This window comes from Delphinapterus leucas, chromosome 3 (assembly GCF_059928025.1).
Source record: "Delphinapterus leucas isolate spDelLeu-1000000601 "Yukka" chromosome 3, BTC_Dleu_Yukka2, whole genome shotgun sequence".
Taxonomy (NCBI): domain Eukaryota; kingdom Metazoa; phylum Chordata; class Mammalia; order Artiodactyla; family Monodontidae; genus Delphinapterus; species Delphinapterus leucas.
In genome coordinates this window covers 106,229,181-106,247,250 of record NC_143131.1, presented here as the reverse complement: position 1 = coordinate 106,247,250, position 18,070 = coordinate 106,229,181, and the positions used below count along the sequence as shown (strand labels likewise).

The 18,070-nt window shown below is 38.3% G+C and overlaps 1 protein-coding gene across 3 annotated transcripts in view; it reads right to left on the bottom strand.

The window, feature by feature from the left end:
- LMNB1 (lamin B1) overlaps positions 1 to 18,070 on the bottom strand; it is a 67,538-nt gene that overhangs the window by 28,895 nt on the left and 20,573 nt on the right. For all 3 annotated transcript variants that reach the window (XM_022588696.3, XM_089909254.1, XM_089909255.1), the window contains 4 exons: positions 6,013 to 6,169; positions 5,254 to 5,379; positions 2,102 to 2,272; positions 558 to 683 (listed from right to left, as the gene is read on the bottom strand). In XM_022588696.3, coding sequence (XP_022444404.1) covers positions 558 to 683; positions 2,102 to 2,272; positions 5,254 to 5,379; positions 6,013 to 6,169 — 580 coding nt within the window. The remainder of the gene's footprint in view (positions 1 to 557; positions 684 to 2,101; positions 2,273 to 5,253; positions 5,380 to 6,012; positions 6,170 to 18,070) is intronic.

Here is an 18,070-nt window from a genome sequence, read left to right as displayed (position 1 = left end):
CACATACTGACAGGCACCCATCAACACAACCAGTAACAGTCACGCGACAGTTAGGCGTGCCAATGAATCAATGAGTCACTAAATTCCTAACTAAGACGCAAATTGATGGTACTTCCCAAGATACTAACCATTGGGTATTCTAAACACGGAAAGAATTTGTCTAGAAACACAAAGCATTTACCACCCACACAGAATTTCTGCAGGTTTTTCTTCATTATGGTTTCTAAATGTGATGAAAAAGAGTACATTGGAAAGAGCACTATGTGGAGATCAGGCTGCTGGATGGGTCAGAAAACGTGGGCCCTGGGGTAAACCCAAGGAATAAGCCAGCAGGTTGCACCCTCAAGGGCAGCTCTGAGTAATCTATTAGGTCAGGAACAACAGTCTCTGCTCAGAGGATGCTTATGAAATGACGAATAGAAAAATATCTGGACAGCACTGTGAAACCAGAATTCAGGAAAATACTATCCTCTCTGAAAAGTGATTTCAGGCAGAGCTGAGCAGGTAGACTACCGTGGTGGAGGTGGCCTTCAAGTACAACTCCCATGCTTACTTACCTCTTTCTGTAGATTAGAAAGCTGAGATGAGAGACTCTCAATTCTCACACGACTTTCCATCAGTTCTTCCCTGGCACTATTGACAGTAGATGTATTCATCTCTGACGACAGTCTGGCATTCTCAAGCTAAATAAAAAAGCAGACCATAGTCAGTTTTATCTAGTGAATTAGAACAAACAAATGAGGAACCATGATTCATCTCAAGGCATCTCATTTCAAACCTAAACCCTGCCAGTAACTAGTTGATGAAACAGGAAAAGCATCATGAAGTTTGCTGATGTGCTATGAACTACCTTAAAAGTCTTTCTGCCTTTTCGGCTCAATTCCCAATATAGGAGCTTAACAATGCTGATATATCTGGGTCTTTACCCAAAATTTAGTGCTTCAATATTTCATCCATTATATCTCTAATGTCTCAGATAACACTGCTAATAAGGAGACTGGACAGGAGCAATTTAACTGTGGTGGCATTTGTAGGAAAACAAGCATCATATACCCCTAACCCACCAAATCTGATACAGAATATAAAGCAATAAGCAGAAAGTACTAATTTAGAGATTATTTCAAACCAAACAGACACACTTCTTTTCAGAAGCAAAAAACAGCTCCTCTGGTAGAAACAATATCCCGCTCCTCCAAATGCCCACAGCATTCTGTTCTGCATGTGTCTCAGGCACGTTTTTTATGTATGTCTCCTCCCTGGCTCCCTTTGAGGCCAGAGTCGCTTTGACTGACTAATCCTTACTTTAGCTCTGTCACTGCCCAGCACAATGCCAGCACTGAGTAAGTGCGGAACAACTAAATGTAGGGATTAAAAGATCTCTCCCTCTCACCAGGCAATTACTACTTCATGACGTGGATTAAAAGCAACATGAACAATTTGAGGCCATGCAATGGAAATTATTTTCAACACCTCTATGACCCTAATTTTCTAAGTCTTCCACTAATAACTCTTTTTAATCAAATCATGTAACATTTAACACATTGGGGTAAAATTATTTACTATGAAAGCCCGTACTCAGGGAGTTAATAAATTTTTGCATGGTCTCCTAATACAAGAGAGAAGTTTCTATAGTCTTTTTTTAATGAATAATTAGTGGCAGAGGAAACTGCAGACACTGTCCATTTGGCCTTTGTTCAAAAAAGCCCAAAGTGTGGTGGTCACAACCTATGTACAATGATGACATGGAAGTCAGAACTAGATGCAGTCCAACAAGATTAGTACTTGTTACTGAAGGAAAAGCTATTTTCAGATGTCTGGAGTTTAACTAATATGACTTGACATGAATGATCAGTTGGACAAAGAGAAAAACCTTACCTTTGATAAAAGTGGAATAACCCTACTTTCTTTGAATAATCTCTAATAACATTTACTTTATAAAAAACTGTTTTCTTTTAAAAAAAATCCATTTTTTATATCCATGGAGACTAAGGGAATTCATTTAAGAAAACTAGAACAAACCAAACATCAAGTCATGTTCTCAGGGAGACTATGAAACAAAGGCTTCAAGTGTGTAAAGCCATCCCCGGAAGAGTCTGCTCACTTTGGCGTGGTAAGTCTGCTCCATCTCTTCCTTGTACAGCTTGACTTGGGCATCGTGTTGCTCTCTCATCTCATGAAGGGCTTGAGCCAGCTTGTACTCATACTCAATCTGACGCCCAGAATCCACCTCTACCAAGCGAGTTTCATGCTTCCTTCTGGTCTCATTAATCTCCTGGGGGGGGCGGGGGGGATGACATAAAACCAAGTTACTTACCATAGCTGCACTGGTACAAGTCTGAGTGACATCAAGGCCATCTGAGGTATTACACACCAAGCTCCTCATGTTTTGTCCTAGGGCAAGTATGTGAATAGATACTTTTTTGCCTTCATTTTCAAGTAAGAAGATTTTTGAGCTGGAACTAATGACAGAAATGGTAGCATCTCAAGCCCTAGGAATTTTATGTTTCTTTTCAGTGGCATACCTATTTATTTCTCTAAAGGCAAGGAATGGCTGGAAGACTTACTAAAGTACCAGGCAATCGTGGATAACTAGGTACACTGAATAGCACGTAGTTATTTTTCTAAATTGTACTGATGATACTAAGGACAACTCTGAAAAAAATCTACAAGGTAAGTTAGAAACTTATCAGCAAAACTTCAACTAGAAGATTTATACATAATAAAACTTTTCTTAGGCATACTAAGATGCAATAGACAGAGCAAGCTAATTTACATGACTTATCCTAACAGCTGGTAGTGTGCTAAGGTATCAACATCAATTGATACAGAATCTTACTGACAATATTACGTTGCTATCTCAAGTACATATGACAATTCACTATTAAAGAATAGAAATAATAGGCATAATCCTTCACATTATGTTTTAAGGAACTATCCAAACTTGAATGGCTAGGAACACAAGTCCAAGAATAAAATTTTCATTCTAGCTTCTAGCTCTGAAAATACAACGGATGTCTTTAATGGCAATAATTAAAGAGGCCACAAGAGGGGGATATAAGAAGAACATGTTTCTGTATCATCTTACAGCATGCAGTTTTTGTTTGCATTTCCTCATTTTTCTCTTAACCAGAGGAAGATGCACTCAATAGAATCAGAAACCCAGGGTTCAAATTCCAGTTCTGCCATTAATCTCCCAAGGCTCACATCTATATGATGACGCGAATGATACTTAAATCATAAAAATATGCAAATGAAAGGTTTAGTTCAACAAATATTGAGTACCTACTAATCATTTTGCCCTTTGTCTGCCTCCTTTCCTCTTCTTCCTGTTTTTCTCCTTCCTCTTTCTTACCCCTAAACTGTTCATAATAAGGAATTTACGTATATTTATTGCAGAGAATTTTATTCTGCATGTTAAAAAAAAGAAATGAGGAATATTTTAAATTCATTCTCAAAAAGGCAAAACCCCAAAATTCAAAGTTGCTACCCAAACATTCTAAAAATACTAAATTACTTTTTACTGATGCCGTTTTTCACTTAACATTTTATATAGAATCAGTGACTTACAAAGAAAAAAATACTCAATTCCTGGTTTAAAGATGCGGGAGTACACACAGCGTCAAAAGTAAGAAATAATAAATCACGGACAATTTTAACAAAACAAAACAAAAATGTAGGTCAACTTAATATAAAGATACTTCAATTTATAAGCAGAACTGTACTTAATAATTATATGACAGGGACTTCCCTGGTGGTGCTGTGGTTAAGAATCCACCTGCCAATGCAGGGGGACAGGGGTTCAAGCCCTGGTCCAGGAAGATCCCACATGCCGCGGAGCAACTAAGCCCAAGTGCCTAGAGCCCGTGCTTGGCAACAAGAGAAGCCACTGCAATGAGAAACCCGCGCACCACAACAAAGAGTAGCCCCCGCTCGCCGCAACTAGAGAAAGCCCGCATGTGGCAACGAAGACCCAATGCAGCCAAAAATAAATAATAAATAGATTTACTGAAAATAATAATAATTATTATTATTATATGACAGCATTCACTGTAGTTTACAAGAAGCTATCACACACAATATTCCACTTTGATCCTCACCACACCTTGAAGAAAAAATAGCAGGTACTGATATTTCATTTTTAAATAGGAAACTGACTCAAGAACTGTCCAAAGTCTGGCTGCTTATCCAGTGAGTGCACTTTGCCCCCACAATACCTAGTTTAATACTATATTGTCACAAAAATGGTCAGATTTTTATTATATTATTTTTTCTCCAAATAAAAAAAATTATTTAACTTCTACAATAAATTTCTATTTTAAAAGCATTGTTAGTCACCGTTTTCAAAATTACATTACTTTTAAAAACATTATGTATTTAACTGCATGTTCTCTAACCTGGGTGAACTCCAACACTCTTCAATTTTGAGAAAATATATATTCCCCTTTCTTCAACTGTATTACAGTATACTTCTTTTTTGGCAAATCTTGCTACCTTCACCCTCAAGGCTTAACCAGAAGTTACGGCTTATAAATGATACTGTTAGATATACATATATAACTATAAGTGCTCTGGGTAACCAGCCCCCAGTGGTTGCTGCCTCCCGGTATTCACCCGCTGTGTGATCCCCCTTCCATAGTGCATCTTGGTTGGTCTGTGTGATGGGGAGTGAGGGTGTATCACTTTGGGATTAGTTAATAGAAGTTAATGTGGCTTGTCTTGCTCTCTCTCTCTCATCACTCACTCGAAGAGTCCTATCAGGAGCAGCCCTATAGAGAAGCCCATGCTGAACTGATACCTCTGGCCAAAAACCTACGAATGAACTCCAAACCGGTTCCTGCAGCCCAGGCTGAAAGCCTGACTACAACCTCATGAGAGACCCTGAAACAACCATCCAGTTAAGCAGCTCTCAGATCCCTGATCTTCAGAAACTGTGAGATAATAAAAGTCTGTGGTTTAAGTTACTAAGTTTTTGAAGTAATTTGTTAATTTGAAGTAATTTGTTAGGCAAAACATATAACTAATACAAATGCAGGGGTTGATAGTAATTAACAGCTGTAGCCAAGCCTTTTTAAGTTAGATGGAAGTAAAAGCTTTTAAGTTTACCATAGCACTCTGAGTTCTTCCTCGCAGCCCTTTAGCATCAGTGCCTTAAATAATTTGCCTACAAAATTCTTCCTATTTTTCATACGTATAGCTTATAACAAAGCCTTTTGGGATCTCTCCATTCCTTAAAAAAAATAAAATTATAATTACCTCCTCATACATGTTTTTACGAAACTCCAAGTCCTCAGTAAGGCTCTGACAGCGATTCTCCAAATCCACTTTAAGTAAAGTTTCATCTGCTAACTGTTTTTTCGCAGCAGCTAAAGAGGCTTCCAACTAATATAAGGAAAAAGAATTAATGAAAATTATACAGCAACCATTTAGCAATGAATTTAATAGATACCTACGGATTGAATCAAATCAAGTATTACAATTTCTATCTATTTGTTAATGTATGAGAGTCCCTCATGATAACATTTATCACAGAACTGTGGGTTCAACTGCTGGTCCCACCCACAGAGTGTCACATCAAAACACCTCTCAAATTTGGTAAACGGCAACAGGGAATGAACAGAAACCTATGACTTACATTTCAAAACTCTAACGATTTTAGCTACCACTTTCATTTTTTCCTGTGTGCAGAGCACCATTATGACACCTTCTCTCTTCTTACCTCGCATTTTGGTACAATAATGAAATAGGCTGTGAGAGCAAGAAACAGAATGAGCATAAGCACAACAGAGAGGACGGAGAGCAGCAACAAGATCTGCATAATCCAGACACAAGGACTGAGAGGTGAGGGTGCTTTACATGTTAGTTCAAGGCTATCCTTGCAGGTTAACCACCCACCAAAATAACTTAATAAATTTTTAAAAGTAAAAAGCATAAAATAAATTTTACAATCAATCAATCAAGACAAATGGAGCAATTAACCTGCCAAATACGGCTCAAGAGCAGAGTTTACCTTACCTGGGCAATCTGATCCTTCAGATCCTCCAAATCACTCTCTAAACTTTTTTTATCACCAAGTGCAGTAGCCAGAGCTGCATCTTTTGAATTCAGCGCTGCTTCGTATTCTCGAAGCTTGATCTGGGCTCCATTAAGATCAGATTCTTTCTTAGCATAACTGCAAGACATTTGAAAAAGTGCAAGAAATCAAATTATACCTCTGACTTGAAGCCTTCTCCCTCCCTGCTTAAGGGGGAAATAGAAGAAGAGGCAATTTAAATAAAGGCTGCCATACCTACTAAAATTACAGGAGCAATTCAGGAACACTATATCTAGAGTTTTTGGTGAATAATAACTTTCTCTTTCAATGATTTCCCTTCCCTGATTAGGAATGACTCTAGGTCTAAAATGTCCATAGGCCCAACGTACCAGAATCCTGGTTGTCTCTGAGGGAGAACACAAGTCCTCCTTTTTCTATAAAGAGGCATCTATATGCTTCACTAAAACATTTTTGAAGAAATGGAAATTTACTATTTTTAAATACAATGAATATTATAAAACAAGATGTACAGGAGACATAAATCAAGATAAACGATGAGATTAAGTAAGTGAAAATGAAATGTTACTTTGAAAAATAATTTTATGACTTGATGATATATAGAAACTCCTTTGACATTACCTAAGAATTAACTGACCCCCCTTTGACATTACCTAAGAATTAACTGACCCTAAGCTTGCAAGTAGTTTCCATTTCTTACATAAGAGGTGATTTTAAAATTTCCTTAACTACAAATAAGGGGCTTCCTTAAAAAAAAAAAAAAGTGGGCTTCCTAGTATTTTGAAGAAAAGTTAATTTTTCCTGTTTATACTATTAACTACCCAAGAATGAAACTCAAATTAAGGTTTCTTTTACTTCTAAATATCACTTTTTATTAAATGGAATTCTACATTATAAAATTAAGGTTCCTTAGGATATATTTTGTCAAATAATTATATTTTAAAGATCAGTATTTTTTAATCCAAATAAGTCCATTATCATTAATTAGTCATATGGGCAAAGCCTTAATAACATAAAAATTTTTGATAGCTGTTCTTAATTAAAACTGATATTACAGACAAGTATTTCTACTACTGATGTGTGAGAGTGGGTTTAACAGAGGAATCTTTAGTTAACAGAACTTTTTAAAAATATTGTAATATTATAATAAAATGAAGAAAACAGCTATCCAAAGGATAAGCAAAGGTAGTTTGAAGAGAAGATTTAATAGTACTCATTTCTTACTCATTTTGGTATTATGCAACAACTACGTACACACATAAAATCTCAGCAGTCATATCACAATAATTTTTTTCTTAAATCCTGTATTTTTAAAAACCACAAGATGGCAGCCTTTCCCTGAAGACTTTGTTTAGGAAGGTGGTGGTGGGGGATGGACTGTTGGGGGAAAAAAAATTCCATACAGTCACTACTTTGTAACAAAAATGCCTAGTTCATACAAGTGCTGGGTCTGAAAGCTAGGAACACCATAGAAAAGAATCAGTGCTTGTGGAGAAGCTATTACTTTACCTCACTATATAAATGACCAGAGCTGACAGGGAAAAATACCATAATAGAGAATTGCACAATATTTACAAAAGCTACTTACTCAAAATTACTTACTTAACAGTTACAAAAATTCTACTGCACCACTGTCCAATATTTAAGTCTCAGATCATAATGTGGTGCTTCTGAACATGGTGCCTCAAGGCAGGAGAGTGAACCTGTGCTTCCCAGAAACCAAAATGGCCCACCAAGAAGGATACTGAATTAAAAAAAAAAAAAAAAATTCACACCAATTTTACTGGCTACTGCATGTTCTGTCTGTTTGATTTCATTGGCTTAATAGATAATAATACATGTCATGATTCCAAATTCAGAATTTTGTAGCACAAGTGAAATTACTGCGCAATGGTCTTGTGGAGTGTAGGAAATTCGAGAAGCCAAAAATTAGGACAGTACACCTAAATGGCTAGAATATGGTGATTTCTTCAACAAAAATCAAGACCAGATAAGACAAGGAGTGGTGGACTAAGGGGATGAGTAGGATATGCTATCATCTTATTGTGATAGGTACCCTCTAGCCCTGCAATGGTACCAGCTGAAATCTGATGTCAAGTTCTTAGTCACTTATACCACCGTTACTCTGTAAAAATATAAATTGTTCCATTATAAATTCTTTCTTAAAGTTGTAACTTTTACATTACTGAACAAATTAAGCAGATATACATCAGAAGTTGGAAATGTGCTTAAAATTACAAATAAAAGCTAACCCCATATACACCCTGGCTTGAGGGAAGAGAGTCGAAAACTGCTTCTGCACGTGGCACATACTTATATTACACTTACCATACTGATCCTATCTATTTGTGGATATACTTAGCTACCCTGAGAGACAGAACTCTTTGAGGGCAACGGCCATGACTTATTATTCTTTTATCTTCTGTATAGACAACGTGTAGACAATGAGTGTTTTGGTAATTGTTAAATGAAAATCCCCCATACACTCCCCCCAAAAACTCACTCTGCTTTTTTTATGCGATGTAAAATATCATGTCCTTTCCTACAAGAAAAAATAACTGTGACACTTCTGTAATCTCTAAAATTCACATTCCTAGATGTCCTCCCTATTACCTTGCCAATTTCCGAGGCTAGATGGGTCATGAAAGAAATTTTTGCTTACACTCAAGTCTCCATCTGCTAAGAAGCCACAAATCAGTAAGTTTTATATGCCATACAAGCACAACAAGGACAAACGTGGGCCAAGCAGCAAGTTAACATCTTGAACATAACTGATGTCATAGTTTTCTAGTTGTATTATTTTTCATTCATTAAAAATGATGCAGGTAGATTGGTTCAAAATGGTGGAGTAGAAGGACGTGCTCCCACTACCTCTTGCAAGAGCACCAGAATCACAACTAACTGCTGAAAAATCATCGACAGGAAGACACTGGAACTCACAAAAAATGATACCCCACATCCAAAGACAAAGGAGACACCACAGAGAGACAGTAGGAGGGGTGCAATCACAATAAAATCAAATCCCATAACAGCTGGGTTGGTGACTCACAAACTGAAGAACACTTATACCACAGAAGTCCACCCACTGGAGTGAAGGTCCTGAGCCCCATGTCAGGCTTCCCAACCTGGAGGTCCGGCAACAAGAGGAGGAATTCCTAGAGAATCAGACTTTGAAGGCTAGTGGGATTTGATTGCAGGACTTCGACAGGACTCAGGGAAAGAGACTCCATTCTTGGAGGGCACACACAAAGTAGTGTGCGCATCGGGACCCAGGGGAAGGAGCAGTGACCCCCACAGGAGACTGAACCAGACCTACCTGCTAGTGTTGGAGGGTCTCCTGCAGAGGCGGGGGGTGGCTGTGTCTCACCATGAGGACAAGGACACTGGCAGTAGAAGTTCTGGGAAGTACTCCTTGGCGTGAGCCCTCCCAGAGTCTGCCACCAGCCCCACCAAAGAGCCCGAGGAGGCTCCAGTGTTGGGTCATCACAGGCCAAACAACCAACAGGGAGGGAACCCAGCCCCACCCATCAGCAGACAAGCAGATTAAAGTTTTACTGAGCTCTGCCCACCAGAGCAACAGTCAGCTCTACCCACCACCAGTCCCTCCCATCAGGAAACTTCCACAAGCCTCTTAGATAGCCTCATCCACCAGAGGGCAGACAGCAGAAGCAAGGAGAACTACAATCCTGCAGCCTGTGGAACAAAAACCATATTCACAAAAAGACAGACAAGGTGAAAAGGCAGAGGGCTATGTACCAGATGAAGGAACAAGATAAAACCCCAGAAAAACAACTAAATGAAGTGGAGATAGGCAACATTCCAGAAAATGAATTCAGAATAATGATAGTGAAGAGGATCCAGGACCTTGGAAAAAGAATGGAGGCAAAGATCAAGAAGATGCAAGAAATGTTTAACAAAGACCTAGAAGAATTAAAGAACAAACAGAGATGAACAATACAATAACTGAAATGAAAACTACACTAGAAGGAATCAATATCAGAATAACTGAGGCAGAAGAACGGATAAGTGACCTGGAAGACAGAATGGTGGAATTTGCTGCTGCAGAACAGAATGAAGAAAACAGAATGAAAAGAAATGAAGTCAGCCTAAGAGACCTCTGGGACAACATTAAACACAACAACATTTACATTATGGGGTCCCAGAAGGAGAAGAGAGAGAGAAAGGACCCAAGAAAATATTTGGAGATTATAGTTGAAAACTTCCCTAACCTGGGAAAGGAAATAGCCACCCAAGTCCAGGAGGCACAGAGCGTCACATACAGGATAAACCCAAGGAGAAACACGCAGAGACACACAGTAATCAAGCTGGCAAAAATTAAAGACAAAGAAAAATTACTGAAAGCAGCAAGGGAAAAACGACAAATAACATACAAGGGAACTCCCATAAGGTTAACAGCTGATTTCTCAGCAGAAACTCTACAAGCCAGAAAGGAGTGGCATTACATATTTAAAGTGAGGCAAGGGAAGAACCTACAACCAAGTTTACTCTATCCAGCAAGGATCTCATTCAGATTCGATGGAGAAATCAAAAGCTTTACAGACAAGCAAAAGCTAAGAGAACTCAGCACCACCAAACAAGCTCTACAACAAATGCTAAAGGAACTTCTCTAAGTGGGAAACACAAGAGAAGAAAAGGACCTACAAAAACAAACCCAAAACAATTAAGAAAATAATAGGAACATACATATCAATAATTACCTTAAACATGAATGGATTAAATGCTCCAACCAAAAGACACAGGCTTGCTGAATGGATACTAAAACAAGACCCATATATATGCTGTCCATAAGAGACCCACTTCAGACCTAGGGACACATACAGACTGAAAGTGAGGGAATGGAAAAAGATATTCCATGCAAATGGAACTCAAAAGAAAGCTGGAGTAGCAATACTCGTATCAGATAAAATAGACTTTAAAATAAAGAATGTTACAAAGGACACTATATAATGATCAAGGGATCAATCCAAGAAGATATAACAATTATAAATATATATGCACCCAACGTAGGAGCACCTCAATACATAAGGCAACTGCTAACAACTATAAAAGAAGAAATCGACAGTAACACAATTAATAGTGGGGGACTTTAACACCTCACTTACACCAATGGATAGATCATCCAAACAGAAAATTAATAAGGAAACACAAGCTTTAAATGACACAATAAACCAGATAGATTTAATTGAGATTAATAGCACATTCCATCCAAAAACAAAAGATTACACTTTCTTCTCAAGTGTGCATGGAACATTCTCCAGGATAAATCACATCTTGGGTCACAAATCAAGCCTCAGTAAATTTAAGAAAATTGAAATCTTATCAAGCATCTTTTCTGACCACAATGCTATGACATTAGAAATCAATTACAGGGAAAAAAAAACATAAAAAACACAAACACATGGAGGCTAAACAATACGCTACTAAATAACCAAGAGATCACTGAAGAAATCAAAGAGGAAATCAAAAACTACCTAGAGACAAATGACAATGAAAATACGACGATCCAAAACCTATGGGATGCAGCAAAAGCAGTTCTAAGAAGGCAGTTTATAGCAATACAATCCTACCTCAAGAAACAACAAACATCTCAAATAAACAACCTAACCTTACACCTAAAGGAGCTAGAGAAAGAAGAACAAACAAAACCCCAAAGTTAGCAGAAGGAAAGAAATCATAAAGATCAGAGCAGAAATAAATGAAATAGAAACAAAGAAAACAATAGCAAAGATCAATGCTGGTTCCTTGAGAAGATAAAAAAATTGATAAGCCATTAGCCAGACTCATCAAGAAAAAGAGGGAGAGGACTCAAATCAATAAAATTAGAAATGAAAAAGGAAAAGTTACAACAGACACTGCAGAAATACAAAGCATCCTAAGAGACTATTACAGCAGTTCTATGCCAATAAAATGGACAACCTGGAAGAAATGGACAAATTCTTAGAAAGGTATAATTTTCCAAGACTGAACCAGGAAGAAATAGAAAATATGAACAGACCAATCACAAGTAATGAAATTGAAACAGTAATTAAAAATCTTCCAACAAACAAAAGTCCAGGACCAGATGGCTTCACAGGTGAATTCTACCAAACATTTAGAGAAAAGCTAACACCCATCCCTCTCAAACTCTTCCAAAAAATTACAGAGGAAGAAACACTCCCAAACTCATTCTATAAGGCCACCACCACCCTGATACCAAAACCAGACAAAGATACTACAAATAAAGAAAACTACAGACCAATGTCACTGATGAACATACATGCAAAAATCCTCAACAAATTACTAGCAAATAGAATCCAGCAGCACATTAAAAGGATCATACAGCATGATCAAGTGGGATTTATCACAGTGATGCAAGGATCCTTCAACATATGCAAATCGATCAACTTGATACACCATATTAACAAATTGAAGAATAAAAACCATATGATCATTTCAATAGATGCAGAAAAAGCTTTAGACAAAATTCAACACCGATTTATGATAAAAACTCTCCAGAAAGTGGGCATAGGGGGAACCTACCTCAACATAATAAAGGCCATATACGACAAACCCACAGCAAACATCATTCTCAATGGTGAAAAACTGAAACCATTTCCTCTAAGATCAGGAACAAGACAATGATGTCCACTCTCACCACTATTATTCAACATAGTTCTGGAAGTCCTAGCCACAGCAATCAGAGAAGAAAAAGAAATAAAAGGAATACAAATTGGAAAAGAAGAAGTAAAGCTCACTGTTTGCAGATGACATGATACTACACATAGACAATCCTGAAGATGTCACCAGAAAACTACTAGAGCTAATCAATGAATTTGTAAAGTTGCAGGATACAAACTTAATGCACAGAAATCTCTTGCATTCCTATTCACTAATGATGAAAAATCTGAAAGAGAAATTAAGGAAACTCTCCCATTTACCATTGCAACATCAAGAATAAAATACCTAGGAAAAAACCTACCTAGGGAGACAAAAGGCCTGTATGCAGAAAACTTTAAGACACTGATGAAAAAAATTATAGATGATACAAACAGATGGCAAGATATACCATGTTCTTGGATTGGAAAAATCAATATTGTCAAAATGACTATACTACCCAAAGCAATCTACAGATTCAATGCAATCCCCATCAAATTACCAATGGCAGTTTTCACAGAACTAGAACAAAAAATCATAAAATTTGTATGGAGACACCCAAGACCCCGAAGAGCCAAAGCAGTCTTGAGGGGAAAAAATGGAGCTGGAAGAATCAGGCTCCCTGACTTCAGACTATACTACAAAGCTACAGTAATCAAGACAATGTGGTACTGGAACAAAAACAGTAATATAGATCAATGAAACAGGATAGAAAGCCCAGAGATCAACCCATGCACCTATGGTCAACTAATCTATGACAAAGGAAGCAAGGATATACAATGGAGGAAAGAGTCTCTTCAATAAGTGGTGCTGGGAAAACTGGACAGCTACATGTAAAGGAATGAAATTAGAACACTCCCTAACACCATACACAAAAATAAACTCAAACTGGATTAGAGACCTAAATGTAAGACCGGACACTATAAAACTCTTAGAGAAAAACATAGGAAGAACCCTCTTTGACATAAATCACAATAAGATCTTTTTTGATCCATCTCCTAGAGTAATGGAAATAAAAACAAAGATAAACAAATGGGACCTAATGAAACTTAAAAGCTTTTGCACAGCAAAGGAAACTACGATGAAAAGACAGTCCTCAGAATGGGAGAAAATATTTGCAAACTAATCAACGGACAAACGATTCATCTCCAAAATATATAAACAGCTCATGGAGCTCAATACTAAAAAAACAAACAACCCAATCCAAAAATGGGCAGAAGACCTAAACAGACATTTCTCCAAAGAAGACATACAGATGGCCAAGAAGCACATGAAAAGATGCTCAACATCACTAATTATTAGAGAAATGCAAATCAAAACTACAATGAGGCATCACCTCACACCAGTTAGAATGGGCATCATCAGAAAATCTACAAACAACAAATGCTGGAGAAGGTGTGGAGAAAAGGGAACACTCTTGCACTGTTCGTGGGAATGTAAATTGATACAGCCACTATGGAGAACAGTATGGAGGTTCCTTAAAAAACTAAAAATAGAATTACCATATGACCCAGCAATCCCACTACTGGGCATATACCCAGAGAAAACCATAATTCAAAAAGACACATGCACCCCAATGTTTACTGCAGCACTACTTACAATAGCCAGGACACGGAAGCAACCTAAATGCCCACTGACAGACAAATGAATAAAGAAGATGTGGTACACGTATACAACGGAATATTACTCAGCCATAAAAAGGAACGAAATTGGGTCATTTGTAGAGACGTGGATGGAGCAAGAGACTGTCATACAGAGTAAAGTAAGTCAGAAAGAGAAAAACAACTATCATATATTAACGCATATATGTGGAACCTACAAAAATGGTATAGGTGAACTGGTTTGCAGGGAAATTAAGACACAGATGTAGAGAACAAACATGGACACCAAGGGGGGAAAGTGGCGGGGTGGTGGTGGTGGTGTGATGAATTGGGAGATTGGGATTGCCATATATATACTAATATGTGTAAAATGGATAACTAATAAGAACCTGCTGCATAAAAAAATAAATAAAATAAAATTCAAAAATAAATATACTTACAAAAAAATAAATAAAAGCCTGCCCTGCTGAACTCCAGAGTAGCTATGGGCTCACTTGGCCAATGAAAAGTGGGCAGAAGTGACACTACGAACATAGTTTCCCATCTTTCTTTCCCTCTGTCTCAATGACAGGAAATGTTCCCAGGAGAGGCTACTCCATCAGCTTGGCTTCAGTATGGAGATATGGAACGGAGTGGCAGCTGAGCCTTTATAGGACATAGGAGTGAGAAATAAACCCTTATTATCATTAAAAAAAAAAAAAAAAGATGCAGGAGGGCTTCGCTGGTGGTGTAGTGGTTAAGAATCCGCCTGCCAATGCACGGGACACGGGTTCGAGGCCTGGTTCGAGAAGATCCCACATGCCGCGGAACAACTAAGCCCGTGCGCCACAACTACTGAGGCTGCACTCTAGAGCCCACGAGCCACAACTACTGAGCCCGCATGCCACAACTACTGAAGCCCACGCGCCTAGAGCCCATGCTCCACAAGAAGAGAAGCCACGGCAATGAGAAGCCCACACACTGCAACGAAGAGTAGCCCCCGCTCGCCGCAACTAGAGAAAGCCCACACAGAGCAACGAAGTCCCAATGTAGTCAAAAATAAATGAATAAAATAAATTTGTTTTTAAAAAAATGATGCAGGACGTCTTGAGCTAATTACCAGCACATGGTCAAAGTGCAGAAACCTGCAAAACTGACATCATAAAACATTCGCACATGAATAGAAAAATACACATTACCTAAGCACAGAGTAACATCTGACAATGCTCCGGAAGAAAGGGTAATTTAGACAGGAATCCAAAGTTATCAGAAAGTATCACTGAAGAGATTGGCATTTTTCTTTGAGTGTATTTCCTAACTGGATTTGTTCACTTACTGACCTGCCTATTCCTACCTCCAGATAAGGAGACATTCTCAAGTATGCACACTGCTGAGTGTAAGTCAGAAAACATACCGATTTACTGTAAATGTTCACGTGAGAACCTAAACTTTAATTGCAGCTAAGAAAAAAGTTTTATAAAGGGCTTCCCTGGTGGCGCAGTGGTTGAGAGTCCACCTGCCGATCCAGGGGACACGGGTTCGTGCCCCGGGCCGGGAAGATCCCACGTGCCACGGAGCGGCTGGGCCCGTGAGCCATGGCCGCTGAGCCTGCGCATCTGGAGCCTGTACTCCGCAACAGGAGAGGCCACAGTAGTGAGAGGTCCGCGTACCGCAAAAAAAAAAAAAAAAAGTTTTATAAAATGTAATTAACAATCTATTCTAATTAAGAATTTCCTTCCTTAATAAACAAAATTAGGGCTTCCCTGGTGGCGCAGTGGTTAAGAATCTGCCTGTCAATGCAGGGGACACGGGTTCAAGCCCTGGTCCGGGAAGATCCCACATGCCACGGAGCAATTAAGCCCGTGTGCCACAACTACTGAGCCTGCACTCTAGAATCCGCGAGCCACAACTACTGAAGACCACGTGCCTAGCGCCCATACTCCGCAATAAGAGAAGCCACTGCAATGAGAAGCCCGCACACCCCAATGAAGAGTAGCCCCCGCTCGCCACAAATAGAGAAAGCCCGCGCGCAGCAATGAAGACCTAACGCTGCCAAAAATAAATGATAATAAAATAAATATTTTAAAACTCTTATCTATAAATAAAAATAAATAAAATTAGCTTTCATTTCAAGTAAGCTTGACTGTCAGTCATAGCAAGCAACCAGGTCTAATCGAATATCTGACCATTAAAAAAAATAATCAACTGGAAAGGATACATTTACATTCCTGTTAACATTCTATAGCAGTGAGTCAAGAGTTAAGACATAGCCTCAGTGATGTACTTCTCCAACAGAACCTGGTTCTAATTAACAATCTGAGACCTGTCCTTATAATCTCCTGAGACCTGTAGGACTAACCTAAATGCAACTCGTTACTTGCTACTTTCTGAATTACTCCTGACCACCTCTGACTACCAGCAATACCACTGTACTTCACTGCTTTAATCATCTTGGCTTTTCAACTTACCAACTCTTTGAACTTGACTTGTTTTCGGATCAGCATTTCAACCTTGGCTTCTGCACTGAACTACCTGGCTCTGGAACTCAGTGTCTGCTCGCTTAGGACTCTGTACTACCCTTTCTGTTTGGATGACTCAAGTATCCCACTCCCTCAGGGGTATCCTTTATTTGTCTAAGGGTACCCCATTCCAGACTACTCCCACCAATAAGGAAGTGGAGATTAGAAAATGCAACCGGGACTTCCCTGGCGGTCCAGTGGGTAGGACTTTGCACTCCCAATGCAGGGGGCCGAGGTTCAATCCCTGGTTGGGGAACTAGATCCCACATGCATGCCATAACTAAGAAGCCTGCATGCTGCAACTAAGAAGTCCACGTGCCGCGACTAAAGATCCTGCATGCCGGAATGAAGATCCCATGTGACGCAACTAAGACCCAGCACAGCCAAAATAAATAAATATTAAAAAAAAAGAAAGAAAGAAAGAAAATGCAACCAATTACAGAATTGCTGGAAAATGAATGAGGGTAAATGCATCATTGCTAGGTAGTAATTGTAGAGCATTTAAATAGTCATATCACATATATATGACACAGAAAATAACTTAAGACCTAGTAAGATATAATAACTACTTGAATCATATTGTAATTTTAACACTTGAAAAATTAGACTGACCACTTAAACAGGGAACAAAGAATTAGTGTGAAACAAAAAATAAGAAGCAGAACTGGAGGGACAAACACATACTTAGGACATAATCTGAAACTCACTACAGAACAGTTTTTAAATTAAAAACTGTTAATTAAAAATTACAGTTTTAATTAATCAAGCATTGGCAAATTATTGCCTTTCTGTTAACATTTCACTGGTCAGTTTATACCATACAAGTCAGTATATATCACGGACGCTCAGCTGAATGAATTTTCTAGTTTGACTAGTAACACAGGCACAAAAGTCCCTGAACTCAGCTTCTCTAAATCACCTATTATGTACCCGTGAACAAAGAATCCATGTTCATTTTCAGTATGGGATCTATACACATGCTTGGGTTTGGATTCCTTCTTTTACAAGCGCCATTAATTTTCACTTTTTTTGCAAGTACTTTTGTCCTTGTTCATTGATTCTCATATACAGAAATATAAGAACAAAGTGTTACATAAAGCAATTGAAAATGAGACGTAAATTATTAGATGGTCTCTTAGAGATAGAATAATTACATATCTAGAAAAAGGTATACAAAATTAGTTTTTGGATATTAAATGGCATTTCCATGAAACCCACCAAAGATTATTACACTGCATATATACAAGAATAGATAAGGGCAAGAATTT